This window comes from Neodiprion lecontei, chromosome 3 (genome assembly GCF_021901455.1).
Source record: "Neodiprion lecontei isolate iyNeoLeco1 chromosome 3, iyNeoLeco1.1, whole genome shotgun sequence".
Classification (NCBI taxonomy): domain Eukaryota; kingdom Metazoa; phylum Arthropoda; class Insecta; order Hymenoptera; family Diprionidae; genus Neodiprion; species Neodiprion lecontei.
The window spans coordinates 11,798,914-11,819,415 of record NC_060262.1 but is presented as its reverse complement, the minus strand read 5'-3'; the positions used below and the strand labels follow the sequence as shown (position 1 = coordinate 11,819,415).

Below are 20,502 nucleotides of genomic sequence, written 5' to 3'. Positions count from 1 at the left end.
GAAATATTTATACCACGCACCACTGCTATCTCTGTCTAAAAGTACGAAGTTTGAACAAGGTTTGGAAAGTTATGGAAAAGTTGTGTAAATTTAAACATTCCTGAAGAAAAACAGATAATTTTATTCAAAGAATTTAATCTTCAATTATATGTCGGTTGCTCATAATGATTGTAGAAAGATGTCAGGTTTCTTAGAAGTGATAAAAATAATTTTCAGTCATTTGCAGTAAATTTTATGAAGAGCTATAGCTCGTATACATCACATATTATGTTGGAACATTATGATGAAAAGGAAAGACTTTCCCAAAATTTCAGTGAGATTTCTTGATAAAGTGAGAAATTCCAGAAAAGGGTGGAAAAAATTTTTGAATATAAGCATTGGAATTTTTGAAGAAAATAAAAGAAATTTTCGTGTTTGCAATATAAAAAATGAGATACATGTTTTCTTGATTTCAGGGTGGTTTTTATTTTTTTCACCTGCTTGATCGGTACGCAGCAGGTTACTCCATGCTGATTGCTGTTCTAGCAGAGACAATAGCCGTCAGCTGGATTTACGGAACGGATCGCTTCTGCGCTGATATTAAAGATATGATTGGGTTTGCACCAGGAATTTACTGGCGCGTCTGCTGGAAGTTCATTGCGCCAATTTTTCTTATGGTAAAGCAACATTCCATCGTTTCGATAATTCGCTTTTAACCGAAATATTGTGTTTGTATGCATTTATATACCGCGACTGACGTAGCTGAAACTACGTGTCCCCCAGCCAGGGCCGAGACAGTCCTCGAGCACCCCGCGCATACCTCGAATCGTAAAGGTCATAACTACGAGCAAATTTTTTAAAATTTATACTCAATTCACTCTTTACCTTGGACAATTGATGAAGCGAGTAATCATCGTGAGACGCGCTCTCCCGTTATTGTTATCAATTTTTTAAGCTTAATAAATGTTGTTTTATGATATCATTGACGTTAGCAAAGAGCGATTTTTTTCAAATTTATACTCAATTCCCTCTTTACCTTGGACAATTGGTTACGGTCATCCGACTAATGTTCTACCGTTCTTTGCGTTACCCGGAGCAGACGACGTGGACGTGGCGGAGTTCCGGCTCCATTTTTTTTTTCTTTGTGTTTTTATATTTTTTTTCGTTTTTATGTTTTTTTTTTGTAATTTTATATATTTTTTTCGTTTTTAAGTTTTTCTTTTGGTATTTTTTGAACTTGTTTGGTAACTTTTATAGATATTATGCGTTATGTGATGATTTTTCTTTCAGTCCCCATTCAGTCATCAAACCCTATGCCTGTTTCCTCGATTGCACCAGACGCCAAAGCTCTACGTTTATTACGCGGAAAGTTGGGCGCAGTATGCTAGCGTGCTAGAATATGTGATCGGTGGTCGAAGCAATATTCGGGTTTTTATTGGGAAGCTCACACGACGATACCTCGATTGAATCGCATCATCACTATCGACTAGATAGCCCGTATATTCTGATTGCCTCTCCTGAAAATCGGTTGTCTCCTTGGCTCTCATTATTGTATATCGTGCGATACTTTTTCTGATAGATGGCATATCGTTGCTGGAAAATGGAGTTGACCAACCAGTACAAATTACGTACCCCCACGTGCATACATATACTCCACAATCTCCAGTCGCAATTCTTCGTCCATCACTGGTTACGTTCTGGTTCGGAATATCACGTGGGCAGTACAACCGCCAATTTTTCCAGTCGGTCAATTTTCCGTATGCTCTCATTTCTTGGTCGATTGTCACGTGCGGAGCGGTCTCGCACGCGACGGCTTCAACCCTCTAAGATCTCACAGAGGTTTATATTTAATTTTTAGGTGGGTTGGGAGGTGAACGTCCTCTACAGGGCGTTCCCTGGGAATAGGTTTGGAAGATTTCAATTTATCGTACCAATATTTTGATGGAAAGCCAAGTAAAAATGTTTAATGGCTCAAAACTAAAAAGCATAAAAGGTTCGAAACAAGGAAGCTTACAATATGTTCTTAATCTAGTTGTTTCCACTCATTCTACTACTCACTTTTCGGTGGTTATAGTCCGAATGGCTCACGCTCTCACACGATTATACTCAATGGTAACACTCACATACGCTTATCACTACACTTCTCTAAGGAGTTCGTGGCTCGAGGTTCAACACTTATTACTAGCTTCAAAGACTGACGCCGCGACGCGAGATGCTTTGGAATACCGCTTGTAGAATTAGAGGTGTTCTCGCTCTAATCGTCGGTGATTCTAAGTCTGATACTCTTCACACAGCAGCTCTGAAGGAGCCCGGGTTCCGTAGATGTCGTTCTTAGCTGTCTCTAACGGGGACTGCCTTCGCTCGCTCGTCCGACACCCCTTGGAACGTCGGGCGGCGAGCGAGTTTTCGCTGAATTTACAATTCGGCGTTTTCGCTAAATACACAATTCCAGACAAAGGCTCGCCTCGCGACAGTCATCCTCGAAGTGCGTGATTTCGCGCTCGCCTCATCCCGGTGTTGATTACACCCGGGATCTGGCGGGCGCGAAGACGCTGACGTTGCTGGCCGTCCAACTACGCCGTTGCGCTCGGTTACTCCACGAACTGGTTATAATAAAATATTTTATATAGACTAACTAAAACTATGCTTCCTTGTTTCTAGAGATAATAATAATGGATATAATCGGTAAGATAGTCTTGAGTAAATATGCGGCGCTCGTGACACGATTACCAAAATGTAACCATTGAGCAGCACTTGCGGTGGACGGCCATGGAGAGAGTCAAGGTATAAACAGAGGTTTTCTCGGAAATCGACGATAAGGAGCGTCCAATGATCATTATTGATCACGGGCAATAGCCAAACCTCGTAGTCAAGGACAGAAGTCCTCTCCACTCACCTCTGAAATCCGCGGCTCATTTTGCCCGTCAGAATTATTCTCTGGGTACAAAAAATGTCGAAAGACAATATCGATGCACCCCTATCTCGTGCCTCGCTCGTTATCGTTGGGAAAAACGCGTTCATGATGTCATCATTGAACCACTCATCACAGTCAAGCTTCCGAAAATTCTGCTCGACCAATTTAAATCCCGCAATTTTTTTCTTAAGGTCTAGAAAACCGAGAGGCCACGAGATATCATTTGAGAAGAAATCTTCAGATTAGACGATTTGTTCCACGCAGAGATTCCGAATTTCTGAATGCGTTTGATCAGTATCCGCACAAAATATATTCTCTTGATTGGTATACTCCTCGTCATCAGGAGACTCAAATTTCGGCGATATGGATCGAGCTCATTTCTCGTGAAACAAGGCGGGAGCTGTATTGTCCAATACGATCGGGGAATCTGAAAATTGCTCACTCGTTACATCCTGATGGCTTCTCGTCGCAGCTAGGACTCTGCACAATTAGTTTTTTAACCGGTTTAGGGCCTTTGAGAAACAATGGTGTTCTTTTTTTTGTTTTTTTTCTATCGAACCATTGCTCGCTCGGTTCTTTGTAAGCCAGCGCAGAACGTCCTCGATTCTTCTCTCGTTTTTGTCGACTCGTTCTCGTGGTAAACGATCTCTCTCGTATTCGACCATCTAAAATCAATTTCATTTTTTGAACGCGTCTCAGAACGGTCAATCGTTTGCCTTTGAGCCAGAGATGTTTAAACGTCCTGTACCAACTCTTAACTGATCGAATAACGAGTTATTCCGAAATTCGTCAAATGTGCGGCAGAGAAAACGAGTAGTATGACAAAATGTACTTGAGCAGGTAGTCAAGGAATTCTTAACAGTACACGTCGTTATCCTCGGATGTGTATAGTTCCTCTTTCTCGTCAATCACAGATTGATAAATCCTGTCGACAAATTGAAAAAAGGGCGATTTACTCGATGTTGCTACGGCATATTCGAGATTATCGTCCGGTAGCATGAACTTTGCGTCCTTCTTTTCCTCCTTTGTGACGAAAATTTCCTCGATCTCTGATTCCTCGAAAAGAAAATCGATGCTTTCCTTAAAATCTCGTACCATCGTCTCGAAACCAAAAACTTTGACGATACAAATAAATATCTTTCGAGCAGAGTCCAAATCGTTACTGGGGATCAATTTCGTCATTGCCATTCCTGCTACGCGATACTGAGCCTTTGTGTGGCAAATTGTTTTGCACTTTCTCAGTACCGTATGCAGCATGTGCCAGGAACAAATATGCAGAACCGCGAGCGAGGAAATCGAATTTGTTTTCTCAGTCATATCAGTATATGAGCGGTTCATGAACTCGACGAGCGAAATACCGTTGAAACCGTCCATAACCGAATTCATGAGTCCCAAGCTGAAATCTGTCTCCACTTTGTCGATGGCCGGTGCTCGGGTGCTCAACATCTTCAACGATAAGGCCACCATCCTTAGGAAGTGGCTTATGTTGAGAGCAATGTGGACACTAGAAATGAATTCTGCCACAGGAAATTGACCAGCGTTCCCATTCCCAAGCACGATTAAAGAATAATAAAATATTTTTTTTGTTACGTTGGGTGGCGAAATGGTGACAGAGCCCGTGACATCGAGATGAGAACACATCGTACCCGGTTCTAAGTTCAGTAGTACCCGCAACTGTTTCTCAGTGAAAAGAACGATACACAACGGTTCTACTGATTACTGCTGAATATAACCCTTTATGTGTGTTCCTTTCCACGTCTCCTTCGTCTCTTTGAATAATTTGTGCTGTGACGTGGACTTTTCCCGCTCCTCGGTCACTCGGAGAAAATGACCGAGAACTTACCGCGTGCACAATAATTGGGCGTCCACGATGTCCCCTGAACCTGCAATAATACCGCGAAATTTGTTGGGCGCCTGGCGTGGTCAACACGCCTCGAAATCGGTAATACGATATACCGCGACCATATGCTCGGTAGCTCAGTACCGCAGAGAGGGGAGGGGTAATTTTTGGGTAGAGAGAGATACGCCACACGTACGCCGACAAGTTATTTCACAAAGCAGCAAGAAAATTAAACAATATATTTCCAAATAGCGATAATACAAAAAAAAATTAAAAATAATAACAATACTGCGGAAGCTTGTCCTCGCGATCCCAAACGCGAGCGCTTAGCTTACAAAAAAGAAAAAGAAGAACGAGCAAACAAAATAATCAATCAAGAAAAAAAAGGAAAAAAAATATGAAGGGATCCCGAAGACCTCTACGGCCTACGTGCGCTAGTCACTATACTACTCGTGACCGCTCATTTACACACAAAAAGAAACCAAAAGCAAAATCGGACGCGACGCGCTGCTCGCGATCGTCCTCTACAGAACGGCGCTAATCGCCAACTTAATACTAACTGATTATGCCAAAAGAAAAAAACTAAACTGAAACGAGGCTCGTCGCGGCACCCACGACCCTCCTCTAGGAACGAATATTTTTATTAGCGCGCACCCGGGCTTCACTTTCTCTGCGACGGCGGGACGCGGTCGCGAATTCGAATGCTCCCCGTGAGACTGCTCGCGACCTACAGAAGAATGGAGGGTGTATCGGATAAAGTAAAATGACCCCGTGTAACGGATTTCAGTCACACTCAAACTCGAGGCAATAATGTCTCGGCTCAACCCGTGACTCGACTTGATCTCCTGGATCCCCCGAAATCAACGCTACTCCCTTACGCGCAACTCAGGCTACGGTCACCAAGCAAATGTATCGGCTAAAGAATCTCGTGTACAGTCGCTAACGCCAATCCTCACTGGCTATCCGTCCTCGGCAAGCCTTTACTAATGATCTCCCGAGATTCTCTCGCAAGAAGGTTAACAGCGCTTACCGCTCCACATCCACGAGACAAACGGGCCCACTCCCTCGTGGTCTCTTGCTGCCATTTTCCGCAAATTTGTCACAATGAAAAAAACAACGCACAATCGATTTGTTCACCCGTCCTCTGTAAACGCCAGATCTAGAGTGATCTCGAATGGTCGCAACGCCGATCTCGTCACGCTAATCCTTCGTGACGTCATCCCCCTAAGAATGCGCAACAATCGATCTGTCATCGATTTCGGAGATTGCGCAACTTGACGCGCACCTGTCGTCGCGACGTGGCGCAGAACTTAGCGCTAGATCGCGATGTCGTCTTCCGCGCAGCTCTACGCGGTCCTGGGGTTGGGCGGGGTGGTGCTCCCTCGTCGCTAGCTGGTCCCTCGCGGTTGCCACGGTCGGGTGTAGGCGGGGTGAGCGGGGAGGCTGCGGCGCGCCGGCCGCCAGCGGGAATCGCTTCCGCCTTGGATTCCCGCGCTGCAGGGATCTGCATTGTCTCCTCCTCCGCAGCCTCGGTATCCTTCCCGCGAGATCTCCGCGGTTTCGCCTTGTCTCGCAATATCTTCGGCGTCGGAGTTGGTCGCTGGCTTGTGGCCGGTGTACTCAAAAAAAAAAAATAAATACAAAAACCTGCAATATCTTATTCGTAATTCGCTATTTCGTCCCTGTCGAAGCCCGGATGCGTGACTCCAGTTCTGGCGCTCTCTAAGATTATTTCGCGACTCGATTTTCTAAACCCTGATTCCGGGATCTCGCCCAGGGTTCAGGGAGTCTCTTGTAACGGGCAGGCCTAACCGAACAGCCACGTTACAGTGCATAAACATATAATAATCACGATCCAGGTCATCTAGACAATTGTTTTCGCTCGACATCTTTTGCAACAAACTTAGGCTGTAAGCGTCATTTAGATTTCCTGCATCTAAAAGGCGTTCATCAGCTGCTATGAACTTGATCTGTTTCACGGTGCTGGGAGCATTTGCTACCAGCTCTTCCGAAACAGACAAGCGTTTTTCGCCCGTTACAAATCGACGGTGGGTCTCCCCTGCTGTATCGTGCACGGGGCCGGCCGGGACTATTTTTAAGCATACATCAACAAACGGCGGACCTATTGGCTCAGTTGTTGAGAATTTGTAAGTCGTACAAGTCGAAAACGTGCGAACGGCATACGTTTGAAATGTTACTGTCGATGGTGGAGGGGTGCATTTGTGCCAGCGAAAACACAAATTGTAGACCATCATTGGCTTGACCAAGTCGTACAACGCGTCAGTCCATCCTTTCTGTAACTTCAATTTCGCTGCCCAAAATGTTTGCCAAAATGTCGACGGTACGGTTACAGACATCTCTCCTGGAGCCGTCAAGATTTGGCCATTGTCTAGCGTCGAAGAATCAGGAGCCAATTCTTGACTTGAGTGTCGCAATTCACAGGTATCCGAGCTCGAGATTTCCTCATTCCAATGGCGAGGAAGCAAAATTTTATTTTCCGTTACTTGACACGAGTCTGCACGATGCGATATCAGAGACTGACGGGAGTCGGGGTTCAACAAGTCGGCGATTGGCGATAAAACCGCGCTAGAACAGGTTCGAGGATCACCTGTGTTTCACAGTGGAGGAAAACTATCTGCTCTAACATCTGGATCGAGAAACGATTCCTCACTTGAGTTCGTAGAATCGCTTACATTCCCGGTTGTTCCCCTTTCATTATGGACGCTCGAAATTGGATCAATATCATCCAAACCGGAATTATTGTTTTAGCTTGGATTATTTTGACATCGTGATATCCGTGTCTGGCAAGAGTCGGGCATCCAAGAGTCGCCAACCGGCGACTGGATCCTGATGGGTACATATGGAACCTCGTCTTTGCCGTTAGGCGATCGTGGAAAATTATTGATTTCAACAATCGTTAAAGCGCGAATATTGTCGGCGTGTCGTAAAAACATCTTGTACGTCCGTGGTACGTAAGACTTTACCGACCTTGGGTCTTTGTCCGGGAAAATAGCTTTGCAAATCTACTCCCATGTGCAACCAGAGCTTCGCCATGACTGGTTTTTTAAAAAGTCAAACAACTCATCGGTTACGACGTCGTTAGGAAGATCAAAAGGATGCAACTTTACAATCGCTTCCGCTATCATTTCCGAGGTTACAATAGATTTACGTTTGGTCCCCATGTTTCATGCCCATTGTATGAAAGGTTTACTTATGTAATAAGCAAGAGAGAGAAACAGAACAAAACTGAAACGAGAACTATATCTACTTAATATCTACGTATCAAAATGAGTAGCTGCAATCAACGAGAGGGTACAAAAGCTGCTAGGATTGAGGTGGAAATTTTTGCATCAATGCATAACGATCTGTGTGTCATACAAAAACGTAAGATAAATAGATCTCTATATACAGCAGAGATTCGGAATGGTAACGGATCGTGCAAAAAACGAATCGCAATGTACCATAGAATCGAGGTCTGCTCGTAGTGTCTACACTTCCATGGTAGTCCAGTAGGCATAAGGACGCGCAATAAGCGGTCACGTACAGCAGTAGGGATGGAGACGTTCCGTATTAACGATGAGAGTTGGGAGCATTCACTTATTACAAGTTTGCGTTAGTATGAGCGGAAGAGACAGCGTGAGCAAGAGAGTGCGCGCGCGTACGAGAGAGAGAGAGAGAGAGAGAGAGAGAGAGAGAGAGAGAGAGAGAGAGAGAGAGAGAGAGAGAGAGAGAGAGAGAGAGAGAGAGAGAGAGAGAGAGAGAGAGAGAGAGAGAGAGAGAGAGAGAGAGAGACGGGTTCCCATTGTTGAGAGCCAGCAGAAGCATGAATACATCGATACATATGACGCTTGGATGGTCGCTAGTTGGAGGCGCTCGTATTATGCGGCGGCGAGACTCAAGTCCGACGTGTTGACGTTCGTACGGGGAAAGAGGGAACGAGTAGAAGTCGTGGGGAGAGGAGTGGGCAGGAGAAGAGTGACAGGTCCCAATTTTTTCAGAGCTCGACAAAATACGGATACATCGTTCCATATGAAACGCGCATTTTTTTTTTTTTTTGCAGCAAATTAATTATTTTGGGAATTCACTGCAATTTTAAAATTATTCTTGGGTTTGTAGCTACATAAACTGAAACGCTTTTTTGCTATCGACGACGGGTCAATAAAACCACATGGATTAGGCTCAAAAAGTTAATAACATCTACTAGAGGGTCTCACGGCGATTATTTGTGTTAAAATAACATATATAAAGCTTGAAATATTATTAACAATTATGAGAGGGCAGGTATCACGGCAATAACTCGCTCAATTAACTGTCCAAAGTAAACAATGAATCAAGTATAAACTGAAAAAAAAACCTTTTTGCTATCGTCAATTGAGAGTATAAAACAACATACTAATCTCAAAAAACTATTAACAATTATGAAAGGGCGCATCTCACGGCGATTACTCGTTTCATCGATGGTCCAAGGTGAAGAGTGAATTGAGTATGAATTTGAAAAAAATCGCTCTTTGCTAACGTCAATGATACCATAAAACAACATTTATTAAGCTTAAAATATTAATAACAACTACTGGAGGGCGCGTCTCACGACGGTTACTCGCTTCATCAATCATCCAAGGTAAAGAGTGAATTGAGTATAAATTTGAAAAAAATCGCTCTTTGCTGACGTCAATGATACCATAAAACAACATTTATTAAGCTTCAAAAATTAATAACAATTACGAGAGGGCGCGTCTCTCGACGATTACTCGCTTCATCAATTGTGCAAGGTAAAGAGTGAATTGAGTGTAAATTTAGAAAAAAATGCTTGTAGTTATGACCTTTACAATTCGAGGTATGCGCGGGGTGCTCGATGACTGTCTCGGCCCTGGCCGGGGGACACTTCGCTGCTAGCGCCCGCTGCTAGTTTCAGCTACGTCTGCAACTGTCCAATGAGTTGGTTATCGTGAACTTCAATTAATCGTAGTGCCCTAATTTATAATATAACTTACCAGTGAAACCATTTCAGTTCATTATCGTCTATGGACTAATGGGCTATGAACCCTTAACCTACGAGGACTATGTTTATCCACTATGGGCGAACGTCTTGGGCTGGTTAATCGCTTGCTCGTCGATAGTCATGATCCCTGCAGTTGGTGCTTACAAGCTTCTTACTACTCCAGGAACATTTCGTGAGGTATTGCGTGGATTTCAATTTACATCAATTTTCAGTAAAACTGTCTCTGGTTTAGGCTTTGGCCCAGCAATTTTATTATGATTCTTTATGATTTGTAAATACCGGTTGTTTTATTACCAATGTCACAAAATTCGAAAGGATTGAAAAAAAAAATTTCATAAAACATTGATATTTCTTAAATTTTCTCATACATCATTTACGAAACAATGATACCAGAAGGGTTTGATATCACCAGCTACAACTTCAGTAGAATCTTGATTAACAGTTTTTCAAACCTCGAAGTGTAAAGTAGTTACCAATGAGGTATTATTTTTCCAGCAGTTACGGAGATTTTTCAATTTGAGAATTTTGAAAATCTCTTTTTCGAATACGGTATATGTAATATCTTTCTAGAGAGTAACAAAAAATGTGAAATCAGATGTGCTTGTGTACCCCACAGAAGGTACCTAGAGCGTGCAAATCGCGGGGCATCTCACTCATTTGGTGGGACATATTCAAACTATTCAAATAGACAAGGTCCGAATTTTAAGATAATGCAGGCGAATCTATAAATAACTCCGGATATGTTTTAATTTCCTACCTGTCTGAGTCGACAGCAGACGTGAAGTTACTACGACGACCCTAAGAATAATAAGTTTAATATTCACAAGGTTATCGTGTTATAAAATTAGGTTAGATCATTGTTCGGTATAATTATTCTACATTGTTATATTTATTTTTCAAATCTACTGAAATGCTTCACTGGTAACAGAGAATGAAGATACTCACAACGCCATGGAAAGATACGCAGCGGAAACAGTTGACCACGGCCACAACCAATGGATCGGTCCGACGAAGTTCTAACGGTCGTTTGTCCCAAGGAGAGCTACCAACGTCCAATTCCAATAGTCAAGCAGATCTAACAAAAGAGCAGACCGAAGTCATAATTTCATCCTGCAAATCCTCCAAAGGGGATCCGCCGCCACAACCCGTATAGGACGATAGCGTTGTCGTTTTCACCGGCTCTAAGTTTAAAGTGTATCTTTGTTAAGGTTAACGTACAGTCCGATCATCGATCGAGATATAACTACCTAAAAACAAAGAAACAAGACCTAAAGTGCAAGGCATCGGTCTCGATTCGTGAAATGCAAATGAACTATCGTGAAATTATCGAAATTGGTGATGTGATCGGAGTTTTGGGTTTCAAACGGCTATTCAATGCTACTGTTGACCATGTACCAAAAATTGTACCTGTCTATTTAAAATGGATAAATGACTTTGTTTCAAGGTGTTCATCAGTTCGAGAAACATTGAATTTTAAGAGAAGATTTTTTTTCAATAACGCAGCTAAAGCTGGCGACCACAAGTGGGGATCCCTTGACAATCGGTTATTCACGCTATGGCTTTTATATTCTGACTAAAAAATAGTTTTCGCGGTTGAACAGGTTACAAAAGTCTTTAAAAGATAACTGCATATTCATATGGCTCACGTCCAGATAGATTTGTTTGTCTTTCGAATTTACGGCTTTTTAAGGATATTAGTTACGGTTTCATTATATTAACTACAAAACAAGGAATGAAGTATAGTTTTTTGAATTTCTCAGGTTCTATTCAACGGTTTCTTGGGTGTAAATTTTTATATTTTTTGCAGCATCTACTTGGAAAGTTTGATTCTCGAAGATTGTGGAGCGTGCGTAAATGGTCCTATTCCTGAAAAATAAGGAAATAAAAAGTTTGATGCATGCGCTCGCTACAAATTTTCCGCTTTCCACGATCCACTTACCATTGAGCGCCGGTTAAGTGAAAAAATCCCAAGCTTTCCCATGAAGTGCATTATATTCAGAGTTGGCAAAATCGGAGGTGCTGAGTTGTAAAGGTAAATCGGATTGGCCTGGACAACTTCAGATCACTTTATCTATAGCCTATGAGAAATTCTGCATGCAGCATATTAAACTTGACTATATTTAACTCGAACGATAAGTTTATTCCGTTCACTTTTTTTTTATGATCCATATCACAATGAAACTCAATGCAAATCCCATAAATGAAAATGAGTTGCCAAAAGTGCTTGTATCGATCCTTTCTTATTTTCGCGTTTTATTTTAGCGTACATGACCAATAAAGTGAATCTATCAATGGCATACACAACGTTGAATAGCCCCTTTGCAGTCGAGTGTGACGACAAATGGCATCAACAATTCAATTTCAAACAGTTTTTCCTTATTTGTGTACTATTACACAGTCAAGTACAACAATACCAGTATTGTAATTTTATATACAGAATGATAATGCAGTTTCATGCTTAATACAGAACGCGTATTTTTTACTTTAATACTTTGTTGATGGGAAATTAGTCATGGTCTTCAATGGGGAACAGTTCCATGACCGTAGGTACACACACATATGAATTCTTTAGTTATGCATTCATTCATTTCAACCTTTAATCTCGAAAGGCAGCAAAGTGACAAATCAATGACTTTGACTTATAATAGCAAAGATACTTACATACGTAAGTATCTAGCGGATCGATGAATTTTTTAATACACAATATGTAGGTATAATATTGCCCGTGATAGGGAATCAAACACAACTTGAGGTCATTCCGCCATTCATGTTAGCTTCGGCTTATCATTTTAAAAATAGGTCTGTAAAATAGTTACTCTTCATTTCATTTGAAACTACTGCCTGTAAGGACGTTGTGTCTCCCATTGCAATATTCAAATTTGGTAAACATTTTTCGAATCTAAATTTCACAAGACTTCAAAGTATATTGACCGTAATAGTTGAACAAAATCTTATAAGCTCTGATGCCTCAAGGCCGCTGATTGACGAACTTGATGATAATTAATATAATGAATAAGACTGTTCACTGTAGTCGTACGAGATACCGCATCAGGGACCTTTTACATTCTATTCAACTATTGACTGAAAAACTATTTATGACGAACATATCTTTTAGTAGTTTTTAAATATTCAGTTGACTTGGAAATAACAGTGATTCGAAAATTCTAAAAATTAATGTTAGTCAAGTCATAAACCAAGTGTGATCGCAGTCACCATTTCTTACGGGAATGAAGAGTTGCACTTTTACGGTTCGTTTTTCAATTTTTTGGAGCCAACTGAGGGATAGGAATGTTATGTTTTCTTCAAGCTGTGTTGAAAAACTACCAGGGGATATCAAAGTGTCAACCAAATGAATAAATGTTATTTTACAGTTAAATTCCTTTTTCTGGTAACGATATTGTTTTGAACTTTTGAAAATAATAGTGTTCAATTGCTATTGTGCTTGATTGTGATTGAAAAGATTTCGAAAAACAATAGTCAAATGTACCGGAATATGGAATTCAGATATCCTTAGTCTATAACCTCAAAGCTACATGCATATTACTAGTATTTTTGGTTAGTTTTACAAGCACAATTATGAATACTATCATTTACCATAATTCGAACCGATTTCATCATTCTGAAGATAAAAACAGTGTAAAATACGATTTGCTCACTACCTCAGCACTTCGACATTCTCTTCGTATATTCGGAGTTTTTTGTAAAATTCGTAGCTCAGCGCTCGCATATAGGTACCCGAATCTCAATTTGCCATCTGTGTACCCAATTCTAAAAATTTGACTGATAAAAACCCCATCTGACTGACAGAGTCCACGTCAACTATAAAAATCAAGTTACGTAAAGCTGAGTCCTTACAGACGTAGCGATGCAGATCGCAAGTGTAACTTCGGTTACCTATCGGTTGGCTGCTGGGCGGCGGATTTCACAAAAAATACCAATATATACTTCGAGAACAAGATAAGAGGGGAATGGAAACAAGACAAGAGAACATTACACGTACATCGAATGTCGAAACGCTTTCGATAAAATATACTCATTCAACACAAATAGTAAGCCTGTGTGCCTGTCACCTTTCTATATCAATCTTGTAAACCTTCACGAAGCTCTAGCGATAATCGCGGGTTACGAGCAACCCCACTTGGGCACCCCAACTTGCGTCCAAAAACCATATACGGACAGAGATAGACTGCGCAGTTTGTGTAACGAGTTGAAACCATAATAAAGCCCAGATCACACGAAATGCAGTGTGCCGTGTGCCGTCATACACAGGTTTGTACATCAGCGGCCCCGTAAGACCGCGCAATTAATCTCTATAAGTCTATGGCCAAAACACGCTTATCAATGATTATGGGGTCTCAGGTATCGTTAGCGTTTGCTTCTGATTGTGAGTAACCAATCATAGTACGCGCATATATGTGAGATTTAGAGCCCGCTCCTTGATCGACGTTCAGTCTTCAAAAATGTCGACTTCAATACTGGATCTCGCGTTAGTCGATGCATGCGCATAAAGAAACTTCCGCCGTGCTTTCGTCTCTTTCACCATTATAATATGTGCAATACGAAAGACCCACCATCAATACACCGTTTACGTTACTACATAATATACCTAGAGAATATCTTGAAAGTTCACACTAGGTCACCGCTGACTCGGCACCACTCAACTTCTTCGTCTGTTTCTCGCAGGCTGGCCATCCCGTCTTTAATTTTAAACTGTCAAAAGCAATAAAATGGTTGTATCGACAACGACGACGATTATTTATTGACAAGGAATGCCCCATAAATAAAATGAAAACATAATCGTAGTCGTTTTTGTTTTGACAGGGAATGCTCCATAAGTGAAATAACACATCAAAGTCGTTAACGAATGAAAATCGTCGTCGTCGTCGATGTAATTATTTTACGGCCTTTAACAGTTTAAAATCAAAGATGGGATTGGCAGCCTGCGAGAAACAGACGAAGAACTTGAGTGGTGCCGAGTCGGCGATGACCGAGTGCGAACTTATAAGAAATTCTCTCAGTATATAGCTTAGTTGATCAATTAACGCTTCCAGGCCAGCCAGCTGCAACTTGAACATTGATATTAATGTAAATAAGTAGCATATCTGTGTATTCGTCGACACTGTCAATTACCATTTCAGAATATGTGATATAGTCTACTGGTCCGATAGTAATAATACGAAGTGGTACTGAGCGATGTCGAATCTGCAGTAGAATATTGCTTTCATCAAGTACAACCGATTTCTTCAGAAAATACTGACATTATTTTTATATCTAACAAGACGGCTTTCAGTTTAAACTGTTTTATCTAAAATCACAGGCACCAGTATTCAAACACTTCTTGTTGTCGCAAAGGATATTTTACAATTAGTTGCAATGTGCCGCCAATACCAAACTCATGAAGACTTCATTGCGATATCGATAATGACATTACTTGATGTGGTCTGCCTGATCCGTCGTCCCATTAGCTGCCGGGCGGTGCCTCTTCATCAACTGAGCTGCTCCTATTCTCGGAGTTTGTACAGACGTACTTTGTAAAATTTCACCATATTTGAATTCTCCAAAACGATGAAAATACGGCGAAAGAACTGAAATCTTTGGTTCAGTGAGAATGTACGTATAATAATAATACACAAATATTGGAGCTCAGAAATTAATGTATAAATTCAATAAACATAGGTAATGAAAAAGTGGATATTATAAGGAATTGAGAAAGAACTTATTATGTTAAGTACACAAATCCCTAGATTTAACCCTGACAGCACGAAAATATTTCAGAAAAATTTTTAATACATAACACTCTTATTTTACCGAGATTCATATTCGGTACTTAAGCATTAGGACTATATTTAATTCTATTCTTTCTTTTCTCTACATAAAAAATGACGATTAGTCGTGAATGTCGGTGGCGAACGATTTAAAAAATCAGTATACCGGCTATCTTATACTGGATTAAAAGGATCTCTTTTTTTCCGGTCTTGCATGGTGATATATAAGCGAAAGAATCAAGAAGAGCTATTTATTGGAGTGTCAAAAATCGGTAATGAAATCACAAAACAGTTATTTTTCGATCCTTTTATCACGATATACGTTGATTGGGCAGAGTGAATAAGCCCTATTGATGTATCGGTCGCATTTAGCTCAATTCTACATGCCCGATTATACATATCCAAAAAAATGTCGTTCTACTGAAATACTTTTTCTGTCGTTATTCTACCATGAAATGAAAAATTTTTCGTATACTTTTTTCTACATAGCACGTATAATTGCGCCTTTGACGGCATTTTCACGTTAGTAATGCATACGAGGCTCTGATAATTGGCAAGATAAGTGATTTTCTTCGATCGATAGAGTCTGATTATAGCATCCTTTCAAGATGTATTTGAAAAATTTTCACAAAATGTGTGTTGCCTTGGGAAGTTCTGGAAGTAAGCTATTCCATCTGTGTAAGCTTTAGTTTTGAAGTAGATTACTTCGATGTTATGTGGACTTTTATATTTTAGTTTTAATATAGTATGTACTATGGATGATGTTGAAATGGTGATATAACACTTCTAGTTCCGCTTGAGTCTTCTTCCGATATGCCAAAGCCAAAGTTTGTGTGAATAAAAAATTACGACGGAGCGTCGTAATAATTTAACAAACGAAATTCTTCTTCGCGATGCTGGCTGTTTCTATGAACAAACGTCTGAACAACAATTTTAATAAGTCTTCCTTGAAAATGAGTTTTTGTACTACGCACTGTGCAAAATTGGAGGTTCTAAAATTGACCACAAGTGACCGGTGTAGACAACTATTTTTGTGGTCGATTCAGAACTTGAACCTCATATATTATCAGATTGAGGACAGGTAGTATTAAATTGACATTCAATAGTGTTATATTGATACCAAAAAATATTCTATAGACATCCACACAGCATTTTTTGCAGTCTATGCGTTGCTTTGTCGCCTTATATGGAGTGGCTTTCGATTTTAGAGCTGCCTGGGTGATAACATTATTTCAGATGAAAATAGATTGAACGTGACTTGTGGCACTCAGCATAGTTTTGTGGCGTCACGTTTTGCTAAGTTTTTATCTAGGTATAGTAAGATGCACCTATTGAAACAGAGGAAAACCAAGCATGGAGCTCCAAAAATAGTGAAGGGGCGGTATTTTAACGGTAAAAGTATTATTATACGTCATTCTGAGTTGTACGTTTGCCAATTGAGGTAAATAAATCAATAAATGCAAAAACGAAAACATAAGCACATATGTAGGAGGTATTTCTGAATCGAATTGCTTCAAAAATGTGTAAATTGCACAATCAGTTACAAGTCAAGTCGGATTTTTTTTGAATAGTATAGAGTCTTTCCATATAGTAATACCAAAGCCTTGCTTACCTGGAGGGCCTGATTTTTATTCACAACGTGGTTTAGAAATTTAATGTACCGCATTCTTATGTATTTATTACATCATCAGTCAAAGACATTATTGAAAAAAAACATGTCAGATCAGAATTCTAATACTTACGTAATTCAACCATCTAATGCGTAAATAATTTATCCCTGAAAATATTAATCATTCCGTTACTCGGTATATTGTTCTTATAATTATTCGTAATCGGAATAAGATAGCGGCTTCAGAAGTTGAACTTTTTTATCTGAAAAATTCTACAATAATTTTTGGGCTTCTGTCCTACTTATACTTTTTGTTAAATGATCAGTGAAATTTTTTCAGAAAGTAGTGGCTCAAAATCCAAATGTTATTACATAAAATAGAACAGATCGTGGTCGTATCACTTACTCATAGTAGGTAATGCGTTGAAAAGGTTGAATAATTTATGATATGAAGGATTGTAAGTCACAGAAAATAGGTGATTTTAGATATTTTAATACATTTTGCAGGACCATAGCGATTAGTGGCTATACAAACTCGATATGTTACTGTTATGATCTTGTTTCTGTGTTCGTTTCTTGAATATATTGCTGTAATCACTGAACAATCATACGAGGACTCAATGCTGTACGTAGCACAAAAAACTCAAATTCCTAATCGACAAAAAATAATCATAAATAAAAAGTCCTCACATTATGTGATAAAAGATGGCAGAGAATACAGAAAAACATACTTCAATCTTCTTCGAAAAAATGTATCCGTGTTTTACTGAGTGTAATGATAGTACGTACTTTTAGTAACTTGGACTCTGTAAGCTTTTCCTAAATAGATCATTCGTATTTTGATATAAAAGATAATATACGAATCATCGGCGCTAGTCACGCTAATAATGAGCTTTCTTATAACTTGTAATAAGAGTGTATAGTTAAGCAATGCTGTTATCTAAAATTTTGGTGACAAGTTTTTTTGCTATAAACAAAAAAACTAAACCAAACTAGTATAAAAATAATTATGAAACAAAATCGTATACTAAAACGACGTAAATTCGAAGCATTTTTGAATGGCCGGGAGCAACAAATATCACTGCTTACGTAGAAAATGGCTTCTGAAAACATACATGTATAATAAAGATACAATTGTACAACCTCAACGGCAAATGTCACTGTCATTCCAATGCCAGCGTGCTGTAAATTTACCGCGTCAAATTCTATACTCATAATTCATAATCAAATATTACTGAGTTCCTCGTACATACCTGTGTTGGTCAAATAATTTAAAGACTTCATTGATCTAACATTACGCTTGTCGCATAGAATTATTTACAACACAAAATGAATTAACAGCCGTAGAAATAAAACAACGAAAGCTGTATGTACTGTAAATTGAACCTCTATTTCTGCAAGTATTACTTAAGTATGACCTGTAAGTCGACATGGACATTGAACAGAGAACGTAGTGCGAATGTGGTTTTTACATGTGGGTACAATAGCTCAGAAAGTAATAATTGTCCCTTTTATTTTATAACCTGATGCCCCTGTAAAAGCACATGCTAACACTCAATCTGAGTAGTAGTTGTTAATGATAATAAAATCCATATTTTGTACATCGCGTTTGAACTGCTGCCACAGCCATAGGTGGCAGTTTAGGCCTTGTTGATCTATGATAGTGAAAAGTTTGGAAGTGATGCATACTGTAGTAGTAGTGTACGAATAATAAAATGCATGTATCCGTATTGATAAACGAAACACTGTATTATGATGTACTATAAAACATGCTTTAACGTCCATCAGTCTGTACTTTTTGAAGAGTCATATTGGTTAAGCAATTTTCATCTAGTCCCGAGCGCAATTTGTATGATGATAATTTATGTGTTAATAATTATAACCTCCGTATATATGTATCTACTTAGCCGAATAACCTCACAGCTCTCAATGTTAATAACGTTATCGCATGAAAATAGGTATAATCCCTAGTAGGAATTTTGAGCGGGTACTAGTAAGGGGCTGGCTAATTTGGCTCTGGACGGCACAGACGCTGACACAGTGACTGTACCATCGCGTCACCTAGCTAAGAATTTCAGGGCTGAAGGAGATGCAAGACAGTGTTCCCTTTGCGGAATCACCTACAGGTTGTGATATTCAGTTACACCAAGTCTGCATGTGATCAAATGTGATGAAATGGCACACGGCCTTCCATATACTTCAACCTTTCCATTTGGTCAGGCCCACATCCATCCGGACTCTTGTTTCTGAACGGTGAGGTAAATAGAAAAAAGACCAGAAAATCACATTTCGAACATCTCAAATCATTTGGAAATCAACAAACTAAGTGGGAATCGATTCCTTGTGATTACATTAACTTGCCATTAGGCTAAAAAAAATCTCTAATTTTGGGTAAAAATATCTTCGGGTGATGAATCCAGAATGTTGTCCATGGGACCACGGCACCCTTGTTGTCGTACCTGCTAAGAGCATTGTAGAACACTAGTCCTGTCACCAGAAAACAAAAGTTTTTTACTTCAGAATAACTGAACCAGCCTGAATTTTGATAAGGCGTTATTTTAACCTACAAAATATAACATGCTAAAAATAACATGCTATAAATTACAATCGATTGGATGCGCAGAACCATTAATGGGCGGTTAAAAGGTGCAATACGCACTTTTGCAGCAATTTCTTATAATCCGTAGGTCCTGAATACGGAAAACGTATCTGAATGAAATGAACTGTATTCAGCACGAAAAAGACTGAATCCTTTTCTTCTCTACAAGCAGTGGTTGTGAAGCACATCGCGTGGAACTATCTACGAAATGCGAGTCGCGCTGTGCCACCGCGCGAACTGCAAAAACTGTAGCATTCTATTTGGCCGCTATACCTATCCTGGAAGTAATTTCATCCAAACCAATGTAGATGAAAAATCTTAGGCAAAAGTTTAAAATTTCCAAATTTCAAGTGCTCATAACTCAAAAATTAACATGTGAATAGAGATCGCACAAATAGCACTGTAAACGTTGTTCATATATCAACAAAAAGCCATATTGAATACATGTTGTGTAACGATCGGCTGGTCGCAACCCGTGCCAGTGACAGCCGGCTATGACATCGACATTACGATGGACGCCGACAATAACCAAAGTCGATCAAAGACGAAGTGGCCAGGCGAAAGGACGACGCGCGACGCACAGAGTCAGCAGGCAGGGACAAGAAGCGTACAGACATGGGACTCACGGAGTATAAATAAAGGTATTCGAGCAGGCTTTGACAGTAGATCTCTGGCAGAGAGTCGAGTTGACTTGTTGCGGGAGGAGCGTTCGTCCAGGGAATATTCTCTAACTTAGAATCATTTTTAAGAATCTTCACGCAATGCGCCTAAATTCAAACAGAGAGAGTTTCTTTGAA

At 40.0% G+C, this 20,502-nt stretch overlaps 1 protein-coding gene across 1 annotated transcript in view; it reads left to right on the top strand.

Annotated features, from left to right (window-relative positions):
• LOC107226905 (sodium-dependent dopamine transporter) overlaps positions 1 to 18,888 on the top strand; it is a 429,903-nt gene extending 411,015 nt beyond the window's left edge. Inside the window, exons 11-13 of the mRNA XM_046733912.1 lie at positions 456 to 656; positions 9,742 to 9,909; positions 10,661 to 18,888. Coding sequence (XP_046589868.1) covers positions 456 to 656; positions 9,742 to 9,909; positions 10,661 to 10,885 — 594 coding nt within the window. The 3' untranslated portion in view covers positions 10,886 to 18,888. The remainder of the gene's footprint in view (positions 1 to 455; positions 657 to 9,741; positions 9,910 to 10,660) is intronic.
• The last annotated feature ends 1,614 nt before the right edge of the window (positions 18,889 to 20,502 follow it).